The sequence below is a fragment of the Erythrolamprus reginae genome, chromosome 5, assembly GCF_031021105.1.
Source record: "Erythrolamprus reginae isolate rEryReg1 chromosome 5, rEryReg1.hap1, whole genome shotgun sequence".
In the NCBI taxonomy this organism is placed as follows: Eukaryota; Metazoa; Chordata; class Lepidosauria; order Squamata; family Dipsadidae; genus Erythrolamprus; species Erythrolamprus reginae.
The window spans coordinates 72143321-72168855 of NC_091954.1; the positions used below are offsets into that span (position 1 = coordinate 72143321).

At 38.1% G+C, this 25535-nt stretch overlaps 1 protein-coding gene across 1 annotated transcript in view; it reads left to right on the forward strand.

The window, feature by feature from the left end:
• The first annotated feature begins 1668 nt into the window (after window positions 1-1668).
• VPS8 (VPS8 subunit of CORVET complex) overlaps window positions 1669-25535 on the forward strand; it is a 113981-nt gene continuing 90114 nt past the window's right edge. The window contains exons 1-14 of the mRNA XM_070753097.1: window positions 1669-1912; window positions 4222-4442; window positions 6360-6428; window positions 7134-7264; window positions 8309-8402; window positions 10187-10219; window positions 11659-11713; window positions 16923-17047; window positions 17377-17463; window positions 18085-18152; window positions 21452-21605; window positions 21717-21776; window positions 24012-24119; window positions 24940-25020. Coding sequence (XP_070609198.1) covers window positions 4299-4442; window positions 6360-6428; window positions 7134-7264; window positions 8309-8402; window positions 10187-10219; window positions 11659-11713; window positions 16923-17047; window positions 17377-17463; window positions 18085-18152; window positions 21452-21605; window positions 21717-21776; window positions 24012-24119; window positions 24940-25020 — 1209 coding nt within the window. The 5' untranslated portion in view covers window positions 1669-1912; window positions 4222-4298. The remainder of the gene's footprint in view (window positions 1913-4221; window positions 4443-6359; window positions 6429-7133; window positions 7265-8308; window positions 8403-10186; window positions 10220-11658; window positions 11714-16922; window positions 17048-17376; window positions 17464-18084; window positions 18153-21451; window positions 21606-21716; window positions 21777-24011; window positions 24120-24939; window positions 25021-25535) is intronic.

The window sequence follows — 25535 nt, forward strand, 5'->3', positions numbered from 1 at the left end:
TACCATTATATATAAAATTAAAATGTGCCAATACAGTGGAACCCCGACATAAGAGCTGCTCTACTTAAGAGCAACTCGAGATAAGAGCTGGGAGGGGAGAGATATTTTTGTTCTACTTACAAGCCCAAATTCGAGATACAAGCGCCAAGGAGCTGTCTCCTGAAGCCAAACGCTAACTTCCGCGTTCGGCTTCAGGAGACAGCTGCGAAGCGGCGCACGTGTTTTAAAAGGTTGCAGCCGGCCTGGGGGGCTCGGGGGGGGGGTGCTTGCAGCTTTCTTTCTTGCTCTTTTTCTTTCTCTCTTTTACCTTCCCTTCCTCTATTTCTTCTTTTCTTTCTCCTTCCCACCTTCTTCCCTCCTCCCTCCCTTCACTCATTCCTCTCTTACTCTCCCCTTTCATAAGTTTCCTTGCTTCCTTCCTCTGTTCCTGTCCCTTCCCCCTTTCTTTCTTTCTTTCTTTCTTTCTTGCTCTTTTTCTTTCTCTCTTTTACCTTCCCTTCCTCTATTTCTTCTTTTCTTTCTCCTTCCCACCTTCTTCCCTCCCTCCCTCCCTTCACTCATTCCTCTCTTACTCTCCCCTTTCATAAGTTTCCTTGCTTCCTTCCTCTGTTCCTGTCCCTTCCCCCTTTCTTTCTTTCTTTCTTTCTTTCTTTCTTTCTTGCTCTTTTTCTTTCTCTCTTTTACCTTCCCTTCCTCTATTTCTTCTTTTCTTTCTCCTTCCCACCTTCTTCCCTCCCTCCCTCCCTTCACTCATTCCTCTCTTACTCTCCCCTTTCATAAGTTTCCTTGCTTCCTTCCTCTGTTCCTGTCCCTTCCCTCTTTCCTTCCTTCCTTCCCACCCTCCGTCCATTCATTCACCCATTCCTCTCTTGATCGCTTAAAAGCCGGTCCCTGGTGCAAAAAGGGTTGGGGACCTCTGTCCTACAGGATTGGGTGCAGAGAAGTTGAACATATGTAAATTTAAAAGTTAAGAAAGTTTACAAGTTAAGTGAAAGAAACTTCATTATTCATTTATATGTACATGTACATTTCTTCATTAAAAACATGTCTTTCTGCATAATTTAGACTAACTTTGTGAGTTTTTTGAGGGCTGGAACCAATTAAAATTATTTACATTAATTCCTATGGGGAAAAGTCGTTCGAGATAAGAGCTGCTCGACTTAAGAGCCCAGGTCCGGAACGAATTAAACTCGTATCTCGAGGTACCACTGTATATTAATTATGGCATTGTTTCAGTCCATTCCCATTCTGAGAAATAACTGAAATTGAAATTCGTTGAAAGCAATGCAATATATTTTGAGGCGGTTTTAAGTACAGGAAGGCATCATGAAATGATTGTACGTTATCACTCAGGGAGACAGACTAAGGCTTTGTAACGCAAGAGATGCTCCTTCTATTGTTTATATCTTTAGGTTACCCTACTACTACCACCACACTGCAAAAGCGGTCTTTCAAAAATGCCTTATGGATAGATATGCTTGGATTAACGACGGTAAATTTCCCGCAATCACACCTTTCGTTTGCTGCCAGAAGAGGGTGCTGTATAAACAAGGCTCGGATGATATGAGTCAGGGAGGACGCTTTAAGAAAGCGCCGGGAAAACAGTTTCTTTGACTTCGGGCGGAAGTGAAGCCTTGGAAAGGGGCCGGGGGCGTGGCAGTCGCTACCACAACAACCGAGGGTCAAAAAGGGTTTCCTGGGAAAGCTGTGTAGTGACTCCGCTTGCTCCTCTGCGCGTTTAAAGGACGGGGAAGCGGAGGGCTGGCTGTCGCGGCAGGAGCGGTGGCTGGAGGGAACCTCGAGTCTTTCTGCCGGAAGCAGCAGCCGTCTTTCGCTAGCCGGAGCCTCTAAAGCGGAGCCTCTAAACCGAGCCTCTAAAGCCGGAGCCTCTAAACCGGCTGGAAGTGCCACGGTCGGTGTCGCCTCTTTGTTATGTATCGCATGTATTTCAATCTTTTCATCTTTCCTTGGCTTGGATGCTTCAAGCTGGTTGATGCTGTAATCGTGGATTAGATTGAATGGCCTCTGAGGTCCCTTATGCTCCGCAATGAAACGGCTCTATTTTATTTTGATTTATTAGAGTTGGAAGGGACTTGTTAGGTCATCTAGTTCAACCCACCCCCCGCCCAGCTCAGCTCAGCTCAAGCGGGAGTCCCTACATTATTTCGGACAAGTGGCAGTCCAATTTCCCCTTTAAAGTCTCAAGTATTGGAGGTCCTGTAAAATCTGCTGTTTGTACAACAACATTTTAAATCTCTTTACGTATCGGAAGGAGGCAATTAAAGCCATCCACTTCCGGAAAACAAAATCTTGCCAAGTAAACTGCAGGGGCTTGTAAACTGACAAGTCTCTGAGAATCTGGCACGATTGAATGGAAAACTATAAAGACCTTGGAGTACTTGTCTGTCTGTCTCTCTGTCTATCTATCTATCATCTATCCATCCATCCATCCATCTATCTATCATCTATCTATCATCTATCCGTCCATCCATCCATCTATCATCTATCATCAATCTATCCATTCATCCACCCACCCATCCATTCATCCACCTACCTACCTACACTCCCCCCCCCCCCCTCTGTCTCTGTCTGTCAGATTTCCATGCCACCCTTCTTGTGGAACTCAGGGCGTCTCACAGTAAAACAAATACAAAACATGAAGAAATCTAATATTAAAATACTCTAAATACTTATCCTAAAAAAAATGGGAAAAAGCTGCTAAGGATCTGGCTGAACTTTTTACCTTTGAATAGGTATCTGAGAAATCCTGGAGAGGAGAAGAAGTGTCAGACAAATTGATGGGAGGGATTTTTGTTATCTTTAGAAAGGGGAAAAAGAAGGATCCTGGGGAACTACAGATCTGTCAGTATGATATCAATAATTGGGAATATTATCGTTATCCCTTTAAAAAAAAGGCAGCTTCCTACATAGATTGTGCAGATGCTGTAGGCCCGATATATATTGATTTCATCAGAATAGTTAACGAAGTATCTATGGCATTCTGATTTGTAAGCAGTTGAAATTTAGATTTGCTGGTAGTAGATAGGTTTACAATAGTGCTTAAAGAGTAGTCATTAATGGTTCTTTAATCAAAGTGGAATGAATTACAGAGTGCAGACCTCTTTTTGGTTGAATTTTAGCCATTGAAGTCACTATTTTGTAGTGGTTCAATTCCTTTGGAATACAATATGATTTTAATCAGCTATGGATGGAAGTCCGTCCCAATAGTGCTCTGTTGTATTGTGTCTCAGAATTAGCTTCTCTTTCTCCTGGTTTTTAATTACATTGGTGGAGATCATCAGTTCAGGGCATAATATTAATAAATCAATGATATCCAGTGTTATACTGCTACCTCATACTATGCTGATGCTGTTGATGTTATGCTGGTGTCCCTTAAGATCTGTGTCAGTCCTTCAAGATAGACCAGCTCAAGAAACTGACATCACAGGGATTTTAGGAAAATGATCTTTTTTATATAGGATATAGTAATAGTCATTGAAAGCCTCTCTTTCTCCCATCTATCACCAAACAAAATCAGGATGGTATTATTTTTAATTGTTTTCTCTCACTAGCTTCATTGTAACTCTGTTTTCTTTAATTATTCCTTTTGTCTCCTTTAAATAACTTCCATATTTTTCTTGATGGGGAAGTACTATTCTTCAAGAAACAAGTTTGTGACTTAGTTCTCCTGGATTCATTACTTTTGTTAATGGCCTGTTTTTTAAGTTGCTTTTGTTGTAGGTTGATTAGACTCACTTTGATTTTACTATGGAGGATGTTTAAAACAATGTTCTCTCTGGTTGATTGCTCAGATGCCATTTGGGTTTGAAGGCATCGGTGAATAAAGATTTCCTTATATTTTTTAATCTTTATTTTTACTGTGAATGTTTTATTGTTATTCTGCTTTTCATAGATATTTTATTGTTTATGTGTTTTATATGCTACAGCATTGCTAATTACTAAAAATCTTATAAAATTTGGCAATATAAAAGTTGAAAGAATGAAATGAAGCACATTTGCCCAGGGCACTGGTAATTCATCTAAACCACTGCTGTGGATGTAGTATCACAGCTGACGTCTGGATATTAGTGCACATCTGATTCATAATAATATATATGGACTTTACTATTACTGTACAATTTGCATTTGTAGACTTACTGACCTTTTAACTTAATTAGAGGTGCTATAAATGATCAATTGTTTCTATATTGTTAATTGCAGACTATGTCAATTAAAGATTGTTGGGCAGAATAAACTTTCTATCAACTGGCTGGTTAATATTGCTGAAAATAGAAAAGATGGAAGAAGCTTTCAAGACTGGGACTCAAAGCCTTGATCAAGATCAAGGCTCTTTCTCTATGATGGATGAATCCAGTCAACAAGAAGCCCCTTCTCCCAAATTATCTATAACTGAATTGAGCAAAGAGTTAGAATCAAAGATGGTAAGATGTAGCTATCTATTATTATTTGCAGAACAGATCTTATTTGAAGACCACTCTGCATTTTCCACAGGTTTTTTTTTTTTTTTTTGTGGGGAAAGAGGTACCTATTCTGTTGTCTGCTTTTATATTACAAAGAGCCGGGGTGGCGTAGCAAGTAGAGTGCAGTACTGCAGGCCACTGAAGCTGACTGTAGATCTGTAGCTCAGTGGTTCAAATCTCATCACCGGCTCAAGGTTGACTCAGCCTTCCATCCTTCCGAGGTGGGTAAAATGAGAACCCAGATTGTGGGGGCAATCTGCTGGCTCTGTTAAAAAGTGCTATTGCTAACATGTTGTAAGCCACCCTTAGTCTAAGGAGAAGGGCGGCATAAAAATTGAATGAATGAATGAATGAATGAATAAATAAATAAATAAATAAATAAATAAATATGTAATATGCTTGTACTTGGTTCATAAGTGTTCATACTAATCAGAATAATTTTTATTTGTTTGAAAATTGAATGAATGAATTAATAAATAAATAAATATGTAATATGCTTGTACTTGGTTCATAAGTGTTCATAATAATCAGAATAATTTTTATTTGTTTGAAAAACTCATTTCACGTTTTTGTTATTAATTGCTTTTTAATGTTTCTGGTTCTTTAAACATTTGGATCAAATCACAATGCACAGAAACACAGAAACTACAGACTTACATACATATACACACACAGAATGCTATGCATGTAACTGAGCTTTCCTGCCATGGCTGTTAGAAATGTGATATTGCATACATGTACTGCTCATATAAGAGAGGATAAAGAAGCTATCAGTAGCCATACATGTGACGAGTAGTCTTGGTTCATAACCTGAGATTTTCTTTAAAAAATTATTAGTCTGCGTTCATATGACAGCACCATGTTTTGTATCAGGATAGTTTGTTGCCTAAATTGTCATCCTTTCAGATATACAATTTTCTTTTCTTTTTCTCTTTCTCTGGACTTTTTTTGACTGTCTTCCACATAATTGACTGCTGGTAATGGCCTGGACTCCTCCCTACTGCTTTCTGGAAGTGATTTCCCGTTGCTTTTGTTCCTAGGACTGAGAAAAAGTGGCCCAAAGTCAATCAGCTAACTTGAAACCTAAGGCAGGAATATTTGATTGGTTGGTTGGATTTCTATGCCACCCTTCCTGCAGACTCAGGGCGGATTTATGATAATTTATGATAATTTATATTTATGATCCAGGGATCATGTGATTACTTTTTGTGACCTTCTAATAAACCAAGTCAATGGGGAAGACAGATTCACTTAACACAGTGTTTCCCAACCTTGGCAACTTGAAGATATTTGGACTTCAACTCCCAGAATTCCCCAGCCAGCGAATGCTGGCTGGGGAAATCTGGGAGTTGAAGTCCAGATATCTTCAAGTTGCCAAGGTTGGGAAACACTGACTTAACGTATTACTAACTCAACAGCTGTTGTGATTAACTTAACAATTTGTTTGTTTGTTTATTTATTTATTTGATTTGATTTGATTTGATTTGATTTGTATGCCGCCCCTCTCCGCAGACTTGGGGCGGCTTACAACACAATAAAAACAGTTTATAACAAATCTAATAATTTACAATATAAAGTATTAAAAAATATTAAATGTGGCAAGAAAGATTATAAAATGGGTTAAAACTCACTTAAGAAATATCTCACTTAGTAACAGAAATTCTGGGCTCAATTTTAGTCAGTTGAAGGACCAACTGTAAAATTCAAAAGCTGAATTATATTTTTCATATTGCATATGTTTTTGAAAACTTTATTTAGAAAGTGTCATTTTAGAATGAGAACACTATTAGGAGTATGATGAATTGTGTTATGAAAAGCTGACAACTTAAATCCTGATAGTAAAGTTTAAAGGTTTTTTTTTTTCATTTCTTCATCTAGATTGATGACAAAGAATTTGATATTCCTCAAGTTGATACTCCTCCAACGTTAGAAAGTATTTTAAATGAAGTAAGTTGCCCCGTGCGGTATCCATTTTCTTTCACTTTTTCTGCCACAAAAATAGAAAACAGATAGGAAAGCTTCTCAAATGTCTACTTTTCTATTTCCTAGAATGCTATATGACCAAACTATTTTAGTAAATGAAAACAGGACCCTTAAAAGATGCAGATTAATTTAATAAGGATTGCATTTATTTATTGTTTTTTCCTCCCGAAAAGTACTGTTCCATAAGCAAGTCCTGAATTTATTCCCTATCTTCAGCAAAGTGTTTTATGTGTGCTTGGGAAATACAAACATTTCCAAACTTGATGCAATCAATATTAGCTGAAATGACACTATTATTGTACTGGAGTATAGATATAGTTCAGTAGTTCTCAACCTTTCTAATGTCACAACTCCTTAATACAATTCCTCATGTTGTGGTGACCCCCAACCATAAGTCTAGCGCCAATTCTCCCAACAGACCTTGAAGCTGAGTGGCAGGAAGGTCAGAGGGACAGCCCCACTGTAAATGCCTGATTGTTCAGATTGTAAAAATATGTTCCAAGGCGCCTGAATAGAAGCTTTAATTCTTAATACCATGGGAAATTTCTTTTTCCCCATGCTTTTAAGCGACCCCTGTGAAATGGTCATTCAACGCCTAAAGGGGTCCCGACCTCCAGGTTGAGAACCACTGATACAGATTTAAAGAAAATTATATATGATTTCTTTTAGACCGATGATGAAGAAGAGCCATTTGTTCTTGAGGATCCTTCTCTTCTGAACATTGATAATATTGATACTCATTCATACGATACTTCTTCAGTAGCAAGCTCTGATAGTGGAGATAAATCACATCTAAAAAGGTAACTGTTGGCAAATTAATTCAGTTAGATACTTTGAGAATCAGAACAGTGGAAATTATGAATACTGACTTAGATTCTGTTCTGTCAGGCTCTCTGGTAGAATCCTCCCAAAAATGCACAGGTACAAATTTCAGACACACACACGTTTGAAAATTCAAAACAATGTTCTTTATAATGAAAATTCACTTAAACCAAGCCCTCTTTTGGTATAGCAAAGAGCACTTGTCTCCAAACAAACTGGTAATTTGTACAAGTCCCTTATCAGTTCTGTGATACTTAGTTTGCAGCTGTGAGGCAATTCACAGTCCTTCTTCTTTCAAAGTGACACACACTTTGCTCTGGTTTAGTTTCAAAGCGGGGGAAAATCAGCACACAAAAGGTCAAAGTCAGTAAAGCAGTCACGAAACACAACGATCAGATAATCCTCCACAATGGCCAAACCCACAGGCTGCTATTTATAGCAGCCTCACTAATTACCACAGCCCCACCCAACCACAGGTGGCCTCATTTTCTTTGATAATAATCTCTCAGTTGTTGTTGCCTATGCATCGCTCTCCGCATGCGTGGCTGTATCGTTAACTCTTGTTCTGAATCCAAGGAGGAGCTAGATAATTGATCTCCTTCTTAGCTGTCTGCCCCACTCTCCTCCTCCCTGTCACTCATGTCTTCTTGGTCAGAGGAGCCTTCATCAGCAGATTCCACTGGGGGGGGGGGCAAAACAGGCCTGCAGCATGTGGATGTCTCCCCCACATCCACAGTCCTTAGGGCAGGAGCAGGGCCAGAGCTAACCACAACAGATTCTAGGTTAGATTATGAGCAACGGATGCATCATAATTATTCTTTTAAATACATATAGAAGTGCCTGAATATTTCCGACCACTGTGACTATGTAGGTGTAATTTCAGCGATATTGCAGAGATTCTGTTTTTTCAGTGTGATTTTTAAAACAAAACAAAACAGATCCTGTCAAACTGTTGTAGATTATAGTATTGGTTCATTTTGTAAATAAAGTAAAACGCTGTTCTGATTTTATTGTTTATATAGAAAGAAGAAACTCCGTGATTCTTTCTCCATTCATGGCTCAGTTATACGGCTGTCACTTTTGAAGGGTATTTCTACCCAAATAGTATCTGCAGCAGTAAGTTACTTTTGTCTCTTTTTTAATGCTTGCTCTTTGTGGCAAATAAGCACCAACAATACACTAACTTAGAGTAAAATAATTTCCTTTCTACTGTCTTGGGATATTATGGTCTTACTGTTGTGGCAAAATTGAGTTACTATCAATGGAATAAACAACACTTTACACAAGTAAAAATAAGATGCAGTTTCATTTACATCCATATTTTTTGTTTGAATGCTTTCCAAAACAGAAATTATTCCTGCAGGTTTTGGCAGAGATACTTTATTGCTGCACAACTTTCTAGGTAATCTATGTTCAGATAAAATTATTTCTCCTGCACACTCTATTGTCCTCCTGAAATTGATGGGACATGAGAGGAGGATTAACTGAAAAGTATAGTTCAAAGAAGCAACATATTTTAATTGGGAGGACAGTAATTTACTACCGTCTATACTAGATCATGATTCTTGGAAAAGAGGCTGATTAAGCTTCTTCCACCTGCTAATTGCATGACTAAAGCAACATTTTTGACATTTATAAAACCCTCTGTAACCATTGAAGATGGATTATCCTGCAGCTTCAGTTCTAAAAAAAAAGGATGAGTTATTTGGTCATGCAGAGTAGACTGAGAAGGCAAATTGCTAAACCTCTGATAAATTACTTGATATGAAGATATTTTATTTTCATTATAAATCTCACGATCTTCTAATCCAGTGGCTCTCAACCTTCCTAATTCCGCGACCCTTTAATACAGTTCCTTGGGTTGTGGTGAACTCCAACCACAAAATAATAAAATTATTAGGAAACTCAGGGTGGGTCCTAACTTACCTCGTTGCCAGTTCGCCTCCTCCTATGCTGTATGGCCGCACCTCATGGGTGCGTATGCGCTTTGTGTGCACATGTATGTGCAGTGCTGATTTTTTTAAAAAAATTGCAACAACCCCCCCCCCCCCCCCCCCGAAAGCATGGTGATGCATGCCAGTGCTGGAAATTCAGAAGTTCACATGGTACAGATATATATATTTTAGGGCCTGGGGCCCCTAAATCAACCATTAGCTTGTCCATGTGTCTGAATTGGTATGAATGGCTAATATGTATACTGTTGAATTGTCCTTAGTTTTAATTAGGATTTTAGTTATTAGTTCCTTTTTCTTGACTTCTTCTTATTGTTCCTGTTATTGTAATTTTATAGTTTTGTAAACTGCCCTGACTCCTTCGGGATTGGGCGGCATAGAAGTCGAATGAATGAATGAATGAATGAATGTATTTTTTTGTTTTGCAATTGTCTATTTGCATGTGGGTGGACCCATCTGAAGAAAGTATAAAGGAGCAGTGTCTCAGTTCCTAAGACCATCGGAAATATGTGTTTTCCGATGGTCTTAGATAACCCCTGTGAAAGGGTTGTTTAACCCCAAAGGGTTCATGACCCAGAGGTTGCGAACCGCTAATCTAATCCATGAATAATCCAGAAAATTATTTGGGGCTATTGATTAATATCTCAATAGTTAATTTTAAAAATTTCTAATTGGACAACTGCATCAAATACATTGTTCTCATTTTATGTTGCTAAAATAAAGGCTGGTACCAGGGATGATTTTAATGTGAGAGACTTGTTCAGGGTTTGTTTGGTTTTTTTGCCTCAGGATACTTCAGGTATTTATAATTTGTTCCAAATTGGTTAATAGATTTTAAAAAACAAAGTGGATCCTGCAAGTCTAAAGTTGCGGCATATCATTTTGGGTATTCTGTATTTCAAAAACAATTGCTAATCCTCACTCTCTGTTTTTTTGTTATTGTTGTAGGCCAAAGTGGATGCAGGTTTACCCACTGCAATTGTAAGTTTGAAAAGAATTTTGGAATTCTTTATGCTTGTTATTTATTTAATTTAATTTCTTGGAGACTGCCTGGATCAATTCCTGCAGTTTTCTCAGCAAGGTTTTTTTAGAAGTGGTTTCCTCTTCAGAACTGAGAAAAAGTGACTGGTTCAAGGTGGCCAAACTGGCTAAAACAGCACTGGAACTCAGTCTCCCTGTTCTAGCCTGATACCTTAACCACTACATCGAACTGGCTCTTATTTTGATATGCCTAATGTAAAGTACAGTGGTACCTCTACCTACAAATGCCTCTACTAGAAACCTTTCTAGATAAGAACCGGGTGTTCAAGATTGTTTTGCCTCTTCTCAAGAACCGTTTTCCACTTACAAACCCGAGCTTTTGAAACTGTAACTGGAAAAGGCAGGGAGAAGCCCCCGTGGGGCCTCTCTAGGAATCTCCTGGGAGGAAACAGGGCTGGAAAAGGCGGGGAAAAGCCTCTGTAGGGCCTCTCTAGGAATCTCCTGGGAGGAAACAGGGCCGGAAAAGATGGGGAGAAGCCTCTGTGGAGCCTCTCTAGGAATCTCCTGGGAGGAAATAGGGCCGGAAAAGGTGGGAGAAGCCTCAGTGGGGCCTCTCTAGGAATCTCCTGGGAGGAAACAGGGCGAGAAAAGGTGGGAGAAGCTTCAGTGGGGCCTCTCTAGGAATCTCCTGGGAGGAAACAGGGCCGGAAAAGATGGGGAGAAGCCTCTGTGGAGCCTCTCTAGGAATCTCCTGGGAGGAAACAGGGCCGGAAAAGGTGGGGAGAAGCCTCCGTGGGGCCTCTCTAGGAATCTCCTGGGAGGAAACAGGGCCGGAAAAGGTGGGAGAAGCCTCCGTGGGGCCTCTCTAGGAATCTCCTGGGAGGAAACAGGGCCGGAAAAGGTGGGGAAAAGCCTCTGTGGGGCCTCTCTAGGAATCTCCTGGGAGGAAACAGGGCCGGAAAATGTGGGAGAAGCCTCAGTGGGGCCTCTCTAGGAATCTCCTTGGAGGAAACAGGGCCGGGAAAGGTGGGAGAAGGCTCTGTGGGGCCTCTCTAGGAATCTCCTGGGTGGAAACAGGGCCTCCACCCTCCCTGTGGTTTCCCCAATCACACACATTATTTGCTTTGATTCCTATGGGAAAAATTGCTGCTTACAAACTTTTCTACTTACGAACCTGGTCACGGAACGAATTAAGTTCTTAAGTAGAGGTACCACTGTATCTTTGATTTAGCTGATATTTACACTCCCTCACATCCCAAGATTTGTTGCTTCTGGGATCAGTTCCTTCCTACTTATGGTTTTTAATATTCATGAATTATTTGAACTACATATATCAAGTATGTCTATCTATATATACGTAATGTTACATCAAGCATATGTAATGTAATGTATATCAAGCATACATTGCTTCCCAATCTAATTTGTTTGGTTTGGTTTAGGCAGCATCAAGTCTGATAGCAGTAGGCACATCCCATGGTCTAGCTTTGATATTTGGTAAGTATGTGTGCCTGCTACGGTAATACTTGAAGCTTATTCTGGTTTTGTTTACACATCGTGCTGAAGCACAGATAAAATCCTTATGGTTTGCATTGTCTTTAAGGTTAATGTATTGAGTGGTATATCATGCAACTGCAGACATTTGAGATAAATTAGTGAAGTATGCTACAGTTAGTCATGGGTAACCATGTCATGGGAAGAGAACGTGTGTGTGTATGTATACCTGTTCTGCCGGGCTCTCTGATAGGAGCCTCCCGAAAATTCAAGGGTACAAATTTCAGACACACACACGTTTGAAAATTCAAAACAATGTTCTTTATCACAAAAGTCAAAATAAACTAAGCACTCTTTTTGTATTGCAAAGAGCACTCTTCCCAAAACAACCGGGCAGTCTGTACAATTTCCCTTACTCAGTCTTTAAGTACTTAGCTAGCAGCTGTGAAGAAACTTCACACCCCTACTTCTTCCAACGAACACACGTTGCTCTGCTTTGGTTTCAAAGGCGTGAAAAAGCAACAAAGTCCAGCAACACAAGATTCCTGAAGAACTCCGATCAGATATTCTTCCGCAATGGCCAAACCCACATGCTGCTATTTATAGCAGCAGCCCTAATTACTGGAGCCCCACCCAAACATAGGTGGCCTCACTTATTTCCTGTAATATGTTCTTATTTGGTCTCTTCCACGCATAATTCTGCGCTTGCGTGGGTCCAAAACGTCATCATCTGAATCAACAGAAGATAAGGGAGATTGACTGCCTGGGCTGTGTGCCAAGCCCTCCTCTGCCGAGTCACTCCCACCTTCTTCTTTGGCCAAGGAAACTAAACTCTGAACTGACTCTGTCGGCAATAACACAGGCCTGTGACATGTTGAATTTTCCCCTGCATCCACCTCCCCATTCCCTGGGGCAGGAGCTGGGCCAGAGCCAACCACAACATATACCTATATGTTTGTATGTATGTATGGTCTCTGTTTGTGTGTGTGTTTATAAATTAGTATCTGGATCTTGAATTTAATAGAAAATGCTACATGTAAGTAATATCTTATTAAAAGATTTCTTTGTAACCAAGTTTTTTTTTTAAAGCATATGATGAAATAAGAGGTGGTTTTGAGCCTTTGCTTCCATTAGTGAAAATGTGAAAATTAGTGAAAATGTCTTGTTTGGGTTATTTTCGTTATCTTACAAAATACACTGAAGTCTCCATGCCTCAAAGAAACTGGTTTCAACAGATCTCTCACTGTCCAGAGATATTTTATTGGAAATAACAGGATATGGTTACTGTCTATTTTTTTCATATATTTTTTTGGCATTTCTCTTTCAACCTTTATCCTTATGGACTGAGAAGGCAAAGGTATAGTATGATGCATTTGCATGTGATCTGCATGATTAAGTTAAGCAGCAATACAGTAGTGGTGTGAAATTAAAATATTGTAAAAGACTATAAAGGGATGTTAGAGATATATGTGTCCTTCTATTTTTTTTTCCTTCCAGCAATTTATAGGGAAGCTATTCTAACCATTATCTGAGTTCTGCATTTTTAAACAATTGAAATTCTTTTAGGAATAACTGGTTTAAAATACTCATTGGCAATAAGATGATCTCAGATATTATTATATCCTCTGATAGCTCATATACTTTAAAAAAGGATTTACTTAGAATTTTCCATCTGAGCCATCCTAGAGTGTAATTTTTTCATAAGAATAAAGAACAAATTATACTTTTCTCCCAGCATCTTTCAGATACATTTTGCAGTCTTCAAATTTGAAATCATAATAATTTTTAAACTGTATTTCTAAATTATTGTTTAGTAATCTGATATACAAAGTTTGTTACATTTTTTATAAAAGCAGATAGTATAGAAAAGAACAATCAAAATAGTATTATTGAAAGTAGTATTATATTATATTCGGAGAATCAAATATTTTCTTCCTATCAAGTCTATTTCACTGGATCTATGGAGACTTCATCTGCTGAGAATCAGTTCTGAAAGACAATATCAAAAAAGCAAGATCTTTTAAATTAAAAGACAATTCTACAGAATTTTCTTTCTTTCCCAGTGACTGTCTTACATACCAGAAATGCATTTAGATTTTTCTGTAGCAGGTTCTGTGGCTTGGACATAAAAAAAGGAGTAAAAATTCCTACTTTTGCCTGCCCTCTCAACTTTGCATCTGTAATTTATCACTATAGAACAATAATTTAAACTAAGAAAAATGAGATAAATTAAAAGGAATCAAAAGTTGAGGAAATAACTTCTTGTAGAGAATCTAGAATTGTAAATAAAAATAAATTTGTTATTTGTAGCCTTTTTATTGTAACTTACCCACAGAACCTCCATCATGTAAATGTCAATACTGGCATTTTAATATATTTTTTCTGGAAACCCTAAAAAAAGTTCTGATGCATACATTAAAAAGCAAGTAGAGACTAAAATATATATCTTGTGTGATGGTTTTGAGCATGGAAGATTAGTGTGTTATGTATTTAATTTCTGATGGTTGAAATGTTTTGTCTTTTAGCTATAAATTGCCTTCAATTCTTTTAATTATGTTTTGGTGTTAGTAATTACAGCAAAATAAAACTTAGCTTTGCATTTGAGGTTCTATATACATGCAAAGGAGCTGACTATATGGTAACATCTGCAGCGTTCCTGTTCAATCAGCTTGTATTCTGCTGCGGATTGATTTTTGTCTGATGATGGTGTCATTTTGAATTTAAATATTAAGCCCTGTATATGCATGCCTGATCTTTTGTTGAATCTAAGGTATATAGTGTTGCACACAAATAATACATTACTAAATCTTTTTATGATACTTTATCTTTCATGCAATTTCATTGATAACGTTGGGTATCTCTAATATGGTTTCTAGGTCAATGAAAGTTTAGAAAGACACTGTAACTTTAAGATTCAAAGAGATTAGGCATTAGAAGAACATATCTGATAGACAGTATAATTAATGTTTTTTTAAAAATACGCAGCAGATCTAGGGAAAACAAGTCATTTTCCACCTCCCTCCCCATCTGTCTCCCTACAGACAGATTTCTCACAGGGTGACTGGATCAGTTTTTATCCAGACTGCTCTTGACGCTCAATTGAAATGTATTTAAAAACAATCTCATGCATAACTCTCTGGAGCTGATCATCTACTGTTGGCTTCTGACCTATAGCTGTTAATTAATTTCATATCAAAAGATGGGCGTTTCAATTTCTGCACTTCTTAAAAGGCTAGAATTATTTTCTCTGTCATTGATTTAGGCACCTAGAACTATGGCGCCTAAAACACGATTTGAGTATTGCCCACAAGATCATATGCTGCAACGTCCTACCGATCAATGACTACTTCAGCTTCAACCGCAACAACACAAGAGCACGCAACAGATTCAAACTTAATACGAACCGCTCCAAACTTGACTGTAAAAAATATGATTTCAACAATCGAGTTATCGAAGCATGGAACTCATTGCCGGACTCAATTGTGCCAACCCCTAACCCCCAACATTTCTCCCTTAGACTCTCCACGATTGACCTCTCCAGGTTCCTAAGAGGCCAGTAAAGAGCATACATAAGTGCACTGGTGTGCCTTTCGTCCCCTGTCCAATTGTCTTTCCTTTCTCTCACGTATCATATATATTTTCTTTCTTTCATATATCCTCTCCTCTAAGTTCACTTTACCCTTATATATATATTACTACATGTCTATTTTTCTTCCTATGTATTTGTGTATTGGACAAATGAATAAAAATAAATAAATAAATAAATAAATAAATAAATTCTTGCTTTAGCTGGATAGCTTTCATCTTTGCAGAGAATCATGGGGGTGAAGGTTCATTCTCCAAGCTTCTAGCTTGGTTTCCTAATGTTTCATTACCGGGCTAGATAACACCTTCAGTGGCATTTAGGGGATGTCAGTATCCATGTTCCTCTGCTTACCTAGCCTGGTAACAAAATGTTCAGAAACCAATCCACAAGCTAAGAGAACGAACCTTCACTCTCATCCTACGCCCGACCCACAGATAATTCACCCCTATTACAAACAGTGTACAATATTTGCTCTTGTGTTTTACTTTCTGCAAAAGCTTATTTCACCTTAAAATTCATGTTCAGCTTAGACATCTCTAGAAACTGTGGTTATATAAGCCAGAATAGTAAAGAGAAATTGTGAAAGCTTATAGCATATTGTCAAAATGTTGGAGGTGGCTGCATAGCTTTGCTCCTAGGAGCCTATTTGACCAATAGAGCAAAGGGTGAAAGACAGATTGAAGGAAGATCTTCATATTCTGGCCCTATGCTTGATTCTAACCTGGCCTATTGTTCATGGAATTAGCTTCTTTTTTCACGAGGCAGACTCTCTTGCTTCCCTGTCTTCAAGATGCAGTTTAGACAGAAGTTGAACCCTTCTACTCTCTACCAATCAAGATATTTATGTTATAAGTATTTTTAATAATAGTTGCCTTGGATGGAGTATCTGAGTTTAGCCCTGTTATCAGTGGGACTCTCTGCTACTTAGTTTCTTAGTATTCTTCTAGCACCCTGCTGATATTTATTATTATTATTATTTATTATTATTTATTAAATTTGTATGCCGCCCCTCTCCCTAGACTCGGGGCGGCTCACAACAATAGTGGCAAAACAATGTAATACAAATCTAATAATTTAAACTAAAAACCCATAATTTAAAAACATGCACACAACACGCCATACAGAAACAATAAAGGCCTGGGGAAGTTATTTCAGTTTCCCCATGCTTGACGGCAGAGGTGGGTTTTAAGGAGTTTACGAAAGGCAAGGAGGGTGGGGGCAGCTGGTTCCAGAGGGTCGGGGCCGCCACAGAGAAGGTTCTTCCCCTGGGACCTGCCAGACGACATTATTTAGTCAACGGGGCCCGGAGAAGGCCAACTCTGTGGGACCTAATCAGTTGCTGGGATTCATGCGGCAGAAGGCGGTCCCGGAGATATTCTGGTCCGATGCCATGAAGGGTTTTATAGGTCAAAACCAACACTTTGAATTGTGACCGGAAATTGATCGGCAACCAGTGTTTAACAGCACATCCTGTTATTCTTGGTGAATTCAAATTTGCAACAACAATGATTTAAACTTAGACAATTAAATTTGTGTGGGTTTACTCCTTTCTAAGTTTGAAATGTAAATTGGTTACCTGGTTTGTGATTCTTTCCCTCTTGTTAAATAAATTTATATTCTGTTTAGATCCTAACCAGGCTCTTCGGCTTTGCTTGGGCAATACGACTGTTGGCGCACAGTATGGGGCTATATCTGCTCTGAGCATCAACAATGATTGTTCGAGACTTCTGTGTGGCTTTGCAAAAGGACAGGTAATAATTTAACGTGCAATACACTTAAAAACATAGTCCCAGATAAACGTGCAAAAGAATTACAGAGTCAATTTGATTGTAGAGAAAGAAGATTTCCAATAGTTTGTCAATCATCAACATTTGAAATATGCTTCCCGCTGTTCTTTCTATTGTATCTATCATATGTTTTATTATAGAATTCTCTGAAAAGAAATAAAAGGGATGATTTCATTCATTAATCTTTAGTTTCGTAAATTTCATCCATAGATGGCTTGGAAGAGGTCTTATAGTTTTCATATTTTAATAATAATTAGTTGTATTACAGAAAGTTAATAATGTTCTGCTTACAGATTACAATGTGGGATCTGGCCAGTGGAAAATTGTTACGATCAATAATAGATGCACATCCTCCAGGAACTGCAATTTTGCACATTAAGGTAATTATTCTGTCTTGTAAACTATATATGTAGCATTAAAAAGGTTATGGAGATTAGACTTTTTTGACTAAAATAGGTTGTGCTCAGTTACAAGAGCTAATATAATTCTAATTTTAGGATGAATTCTATCATTATAGTTGGTTAGTATATGGTAGAGGTCTCCAACCTTGGCAACTTTAAGACTTGTGGACTTCAACTCACAGAATTCTGAGTATTGAAACATAGAAACATAGAAGATTGACGGCAGAAAAAGACCTCATGGTCCATCTAGTCTGCCCTTATACTATTTCCTGTATTTTATCTTAGGAGGGATATATGTTTATCCCAGGCATGTTTAAATTCAGTTACTGTGGATTTACCAACCACGTCTGCTGGAAGTTTGTTCTAAGCATCTACTACTCTTTCAGTAAAATAATATTTTCTCGTGTTGCTTCTGATCTTTCCCTCAACTAACCTCAGATTGTGCCCCCTTGTTCTTGTGTTCACTTTCCTGTTAAAGTCTAGAAGTCTACAAGTTGCCAAGATTAGAGACCCCTGGTATAAGGGAAAAATTGCATCGGGAGAATGGAAAGAAAACAAGTGGGCTTTATAAAGAATTGTATAAAATAATATTTTCTTTAGTTTACAGATGATCCAACTCTTGCAATCTGCAATGACAGTGGCGGTTCAGTATTTGAACTGTCATTCAAGTAAGATCTCTGATTTCATTATAACATTATTTAGTTATTTATTAGATTTAGCCATCTAACTCAAAAGTGACTATCAGTAATGTACACAACCATGGTACTTAAAAGTGAAACAAAAATGGAAAATATCAGAACAGATGAGAACAAATAGAGTGTTATTCAAAAAAATCGAACCGATTTCATGACGTAACATTTTATTAAGGTAAAGTAATACAAAACTCCAACCAAGTCACAAGTATTCTACTCAGCTTTTATTTCCTGTCGTACAAGTGTTCAACATGGCCTTCACAACTTAGATAACTCCCCTTTGAAATGGTCACTGACTCATTACATGATGATGTTTGAAAACTGAAGCTATGCGTCATGAAATTCATTCCTTTTTTTTTTAATTAATCCTGTATATTTAATAGCAAACAGATGGAATACAATCTGGGTGGCCATACCTCATCTTATTTCCGACTTTAAAGAAGAAGCTAGATTTTTAAAGTTCACTTAGGGGTCAAGACCAGTGTTCCCTCTAATTTTTTTTGGGGGGTGGGGTGGGCGGAAAAGTATAGTGTCTGAGCGGCAGTCCCTTCGGGACTGGGCAGCACAGAAATAATAAACAAACAAACAAACAAAAAACCCACCCTGTTTTGCCTCAGAGAATTTCAAAATAAAATACTGTACTGTGTGTCTATAACAGTGAGCTCATAATAGGGCAACTCTATCAATATCAAAATGCCACTTAAATAGTTGAGTTAGTTTCAAACTAGATTTTGATTTTCTTTCTCTCTTCCTTACTCCCATTCTTTTTCTTTTTCTTTTCCTTCCTCTCTTTTTTCTATCTGTTTCTCTCTCTTCCTCTCTTCCTCTCTCTCTCCTTCCCTCTCACTCTTTCCCTCTCGGCTTCTGGGCAGGTTTGGAAAACTCTGAGTTGATGATGATTTTTAAGTGAGCGATTGCTCACTGCTCAGCTTAGAGGGAACTATGCTTAGGGGTCAAGACAATTCAAATCTATTTGGAAATGGGTGTTCCAGTGGGGCTCTTACAGAGAAGGCATGCTCCCTGGTTCCCATCATATGACATTTTCTTGGTGTCCCTGAGACTGATGTACAGGGAGAGGCTACACCAGGGCAATCTGATCCGAGGCATTTGGAAAACCCCTTTCTCGACAGAAATTAAAAGTCTCACTCAGACTGCTTGTCAAGCCTTTAGGAAAATACCAAAACTTCCTCTGAAATCTTCAGGTCTTGGGATAGACTAATCAGAGGTGGGATTCAGCAAGTTCTGATCATTTCTGGAGAACCGGAAGCGGAAATTTTGAGTATTGTTATTATTATTATTTATTAGATTTGTATGCCGCCCCTCTCCTTAGACTCGGGGCAGCTCACAGCAATGATAAAAACAATATACAATGACAAATCTAATAGTTAGAATCTAAAATAACAATAATACATTTTAAAAAATCTAAAAAACAAGAAACCCCAATATATAAAAAACATATGTACAGTCATATCATACACAAAAAAACCTACATAGGCAGGGGGAGATGTTTCAGTTCCCCCACGCTTGAAGACAGAGGTGGGTTTTAAGGAGTCATAGAACCGGTAAATACCACCTCTCACTGGCCCCACCCCATCTATTGTGAGGAAATGGGGATTTTGCAGTAATCTTCCCCTGGAGTGGGGAGGGAAGGGAGATGTTACGGTATCCCTCCCCTGCCACACCTACTAAGCCACGCCCACAGAATCAGTAGTAACATTTTTTGAATCCTGCCACTGGACTGAGCTAATAGATCTCTGGAGGGGAACAATACCTGGGTATGAAAAGTAGTCTGAAAAGCAAGCAGATAATAACCATGACCAAAGACTGATGACCTTCACCTTCAAATTGTGTCACAATTAGTCTAAGACCAAAAAGCCCTCATAAAGCCCCCAGATCTAATCTGTGATTGCTTCTGTGAGTCAGGCCCTTGACGAGTTGGCACAGATCCATGGTTGCCATGGCAGCCACGGACTCCTGAGCACTCCATCTTGTATGTCACTTGAAAGCAAGTTAAAATATACAGAACTATTAGACTCCATTGCCAAGCCCGTGACAGCCAAGCATCTCAGGCAAGCAAGCCAGGGTGGAAAAATAAGGCTGGTACTACAGCAACAAAACCTGATGCTTCCCAGAGCCCAACTTTAGCCATTGGGTCTCACATCTGGATGTCCAGTTGCCTTTTGAAATAACACCTTTGGGACAGCCATGACTGGATGACTGAGAATCTGCAAAGGCATTTAAATTTCGATTGCAGCTTGTATATTATTTGACAAAGGATTGTTTCCTTTTCTATTTTTATTTTTCTCAATAATTATCTACTGTATCATTGTTCATAGGATTGTATGAAGTACTATCAGAACCATATAAAAATTATATTAATTGCAGGACTCAGACACAATCACTCCTATCACTCCTGGGATCATATCTACCCTATTTAAATTTATTTATTTATTTATTTATTTATTTATTTACTTACTTACTTACTTACTTACTTACTTACTTACTTACTTACTTATTTACTTACTTATTTACTTACTCATTTACTTACTTACTTACTTACTTACTTATTTACTTACTTATTTATTTATTTATTTACTTATTTACTTATTTACTTACTAGATTTGTATGCCACCCCTCTCCGTACACTCAGGGCGGCTCACAACAACAATAAAACAATATACAACAAATCTAATAATTTAAAAGTCACTAAAAAAACCCTTATTAAAAAGCAAAAACCTACACACAAACATAACCATGCATAAACTGTATAGGCCCGGGGGAGATGTCTCAATTCCCCCATGCCTGACGGCAGAGGTGGGTTTTAAGGAGTTTACGAAAGGCAAGGAGGGTGGGGGCAATTCTAATCTCCGTGGGGGAGCTGGTTCCAGAAGGTCGGGGCCGCCACAGAGAAGGCTCTTCCCCTGGGTCCCGCCAAACGACATTGTTTAGTCGATGGGACCCGGAGAAGGCCAACTTTGTGGGACCTAACCGGTCGCTGGCTTGTACTTTAAAAAAAAAAAAAAATTGCTACCTTTACATCAGTTGCTGTATGACACATATCCAGAGGTGGGCTGCTGCCGGAATGCCTAATTGTGCACAGCCCCGCAGCTCTGGAATGTGAGTGCGGGATCGAGTGCAATTACGCTTCTTGAATCTGCGCTCTTGCGCTCGATTCCGCTCTCGTATTCCAGAGCCGCTGGGCTACGCACAATTAGGCATTCCAGCAGCAGCCCACCTCTGCACGTACCTAAATCGTCCCATTTTCTGTGATTCAGGAGAGTCATGGGGGTGAGAACATGTGAATCTCGCTGTTTGTTCAGTGGTTCGAAGGGAGAGGTTTGCTGCATTGAGCCTTTACATGCAAAGGCGGAGCTGAGAGACCATCCTATCACTCAATATTCCCTGCTGGCCATGGCTTCCCTAACAAAGGTAACCTACCTTCCCTAAGCACCCTGTTTAAAAACGAATATTTGAAAAAAGACTGTAAAATGCAGATGTGAAGGATGATTTTTATATTATTGTTGCTATTATTAACTTCAGATTCTTGTGATTGGACTGAAGCCATCTTTGAAAGTGTGGATGACTTTCCCATATGGTCGTGTGAGTAATTCTGTTAATTTTTTTTCTTTATCTTTAAATAAAGATTATCTTTATCTTTAAATATCTTTAAATATTTATACTCCTCCTCTCCTAAGAATTATAAATACACCGCTCAAAAAAAAATAAAGGGAACACTCAAAGAACACATCCTAGATCTGAATGAATGAAATATTCTCACTGTACAAAGTTGAATGTGCTGACAACAAAATGAAATTGATTGTCAATCAGTGTTGCTTCCTAAGTGGACAGTTTGATTTCACAGAAGTTTGATTTACTTGGAGTTATATTATGTTGTTTAAGTGTTCCCTTTATTTTTTTTAGCAGTATATTTAGTTACAAATACTGATAGTTCTTAACTTGCAACAGTTCATTTAGTGACTGGTGTATTCGGGCCTGGGCCACATATGTGAGAGATGCGTCACAAAGTGATTGTGAAAGCCTGGCTGACAGCCAGGAAAATGTGGCAGACAGCCCAGAGGATGAGGCAGATGGTTCAGAGGAGTTGGCAGACAGCCCACAGGGCTTGGCAGACAGCCCAGGGGATTTAGCAGGCAGCCCGTCGGATAGCCTCTCTTCTTTGGATTCAGATGCTGAACAAATAATTAATATGTGTAGCCGTAGAGCAATGCAATGTAGGGTCAATTAAGGGATTATCAATGGTGATTATGGTGTCACCTGTGTTTGGGTGTGGTCCACAGAATAAGGGCTGGGTGTGGTTCCCATAATGAGGGCTACAGTTAGAAAAGGGAACAGAGGCAGAGGCAAACTGTGGGTGTTTATCTGTGTGGTTTGTGTGGCTTTGTGGTTCCTGCTTTGAAGCCTCTGCTCTGTGCCTTTGGATTTCAACTCAGCATTGTCAGGCAAGTGGGAGTTGAAAACTTTGGGACTAGCTGCTGCTCTCGTGCCTTGAGAATTCAGAGAACTCCTGGAACCTTTCTGCTACGTAAATTTTGTATTCGTTTGCTTTTTCATGAACTTTGTCTCTAGCTGAATTTTTGCCTCGAACTGTGTTTTACTCCTGAAAATAAGGACAGTTTTCTTTAGCCTTTTCGTTTATGTTTAACACAAGTTTTCTGATTAGCAATGCACGCGAATGTCTGACCTTCTTTCCTGGACTGTTAATTATCACCTGAGCCCGGTCAGGCAGAACAGTGATGATTCAAAGTTACAACACCACTGGAAAGAGTGACTTATGACCATTTTACATACAACGATTGCAGCTTCCCATTTGGTCATGTGATCAAAATTCAGACACTTGACAACTATCTCATCTTTAGGATGGTTGGAGTGTCCCAAGGTCACGTGATCACCTTTTGTGACCTTTTGATGAGCAACGTCAATGTGGAAACCAGATTCACTTAACAACCAGGTTACTGATTTAATAACTGCCGGGATTCACTTAACAACGGTGGCAGGAAAAGTTGTAAAATAGGGCAGATTCACCAACAGAAATGTCGGGTTGTAAGTCAAGGGCTGCCTATAAACATTTAAAGAGTGAAAGCTTCCATTTATATGATGCATAACATTCAGCAACCGTGAAATATGCAGTGATAAAAATGATTTAAAACTAGCAATTAATTAGATCAGATCTTTACCATAATTTTAAGAAATACTGAAAGTGAAATGGGCCTCTGAAAAGGGCATTTCAGCACTTAAGTGAAGTCATTATTATTTCAGGAAAAAGTAGCTTGGAAATATAGCTGGTTTCTAAAGGTTTAGTAGAATAATATTATTATAGAACTGGCATATATAAAGAACAGATCTTGTAGACTTGGGAAATGAATGGAGCATAAAGTTTCTAAACATTCAAAAAAGCCAGTCTTCATTAAATTGCACTGATCCTTCCACTATAAGATTATTTTTCTAGTGTGTGTTTGATTTATATTGTACTCTAAGATGATCTTCATTATTTGATTTATATAAACATCATTTATGTGTCTGTTCTGTCCAGAGACTCCAGTAGATATCTTACCATGTGCTAGATCAGTGTTTCCCAACCTTGGCAACTTGAAGCTATTTGAACTTCAACTCCCAGAATTCCCCACCCAGCACTCGCTGGCTGGGGAATTCTGGGAGTTGAAGTCCAGATAGCTTCAAGTTGCCAAGGTTGGGAAACACTGTGCTAGATCGAATTTGAGTCAGTCACCGGGGCAAACTCAGATTGGATCCTGCAACATTATCTTAGAGCAGGGGTCCTCAAACTTGGCAAATTTAAGACTTCCTCTTTTTTTTTAGATGGAACCATCTAGTGTTCCACTACTTGCCTGGTATTTTGTTGCTGCCCAAACATCTGTCAATCCAGTGCTTGCTTTCTGTCGAGGAGATGTGGTCCATTTCCTTCTGGTAAGATTCAGGCTATGCCTAAAGTTTGAACTTTGCTTTTCTAAATGTCTTTTCTTAAAACGAATGGAAAGTAATTTTTGCGCTTGGTTCCTGAGTTGGAAATGGCTGTATTTTTTAAAAAATAAATGTTATTGATTTTTTTCATAAAAGACAAACAAAACAAAAATACATTTAACATATATAGGGGCTACAATTGCCCCGCTCAAAATAGAAATATTTCTTATACAGAAAAGAAAAACACTAAAAATTGTAAGATCAATACAGAGACTAGAAAAGAAAAATTTTCTCATATATTTAAACTTTCTTAAGAAAAAGAAAAAGAAAATCGTATACATATTACTTTATATTCCAATCATTTAGCATTTTTTTAATGTAACCATACATAAATCCTTTCCCAAATTCTATAAAAATCAGATTCTTCTTGATTATTTAACCGCCTCGTCATCATATCCAGTTCAGCACACTCTGTAATTTTTCAAATTACTTCATCCTCTGTATGAAATTGCTGTTTTTTTAAATGACTGTTCATAGGTGCTAGTTTCGTTGCACATTCGAATGATCAAAGTTATTTGTAAACCATAAGATTGGACTGTTTTGATATTCATGCTAAAAATGCCTACAACAATTGTTTTCCAGGGAGTTTGCACTACAATTTATATTTTGCATTTGTCTTTTTCTTCCATTGTGTAAATGTACTAAGTACAGTATAGGTATCTTCAAATATATTGTAGCTTCTAAGTATTGCTTGCAAAGTTAATACCAAAGAATCTTTTTATATGAGGGGGATGTCAAAGAATAATAGGATAAACTTCTCCATTAGGTAAAAAGAGATGAATCTGGAGCAATACATGTTACAAAGCAGAAGCAGCTACACTTGCATTATGATTTAATCAATTTTACAGTAAGTATTCATATTTTATACTTAATTAGAAAATACTAGTGTTTTCTAGCTTGAAAGAAGATCTGTACAGTATATCTCAAATTAAATCGACTTGAGATGTCTCTAAAAATCAGACTGAGGACTTTTATTTGTTCCCTGAATAATTATTTAATAATAAATGCAATTTTTGGATAAATTTTTGCCACATATGCCATTTTTTCCTGTGTTTCCAAACTCTACTTGGCAACAATATATCTGTTTCTTATGGTCTTTATAGTAATAGAAAAAGGAAAAAAATATTTGTAAAATGTCTAGTAAGAAATTACATAAATATGTGAAAATGCACATAATAAGCATGTCAGCTGATAAAAATAATAAACAAGATGGCTATGTCAACTATTAAGAATTATTGGAACCTATATTAGTGCAATATCTTTAAAAGCTGCCTTAAGTCACAAAACTGAGTGTAAACTTTTAAGCTTTCAAGAATTAAACGCTGTATAAGTTGATCTTAACTTAAGTCATACCAGGGTCAT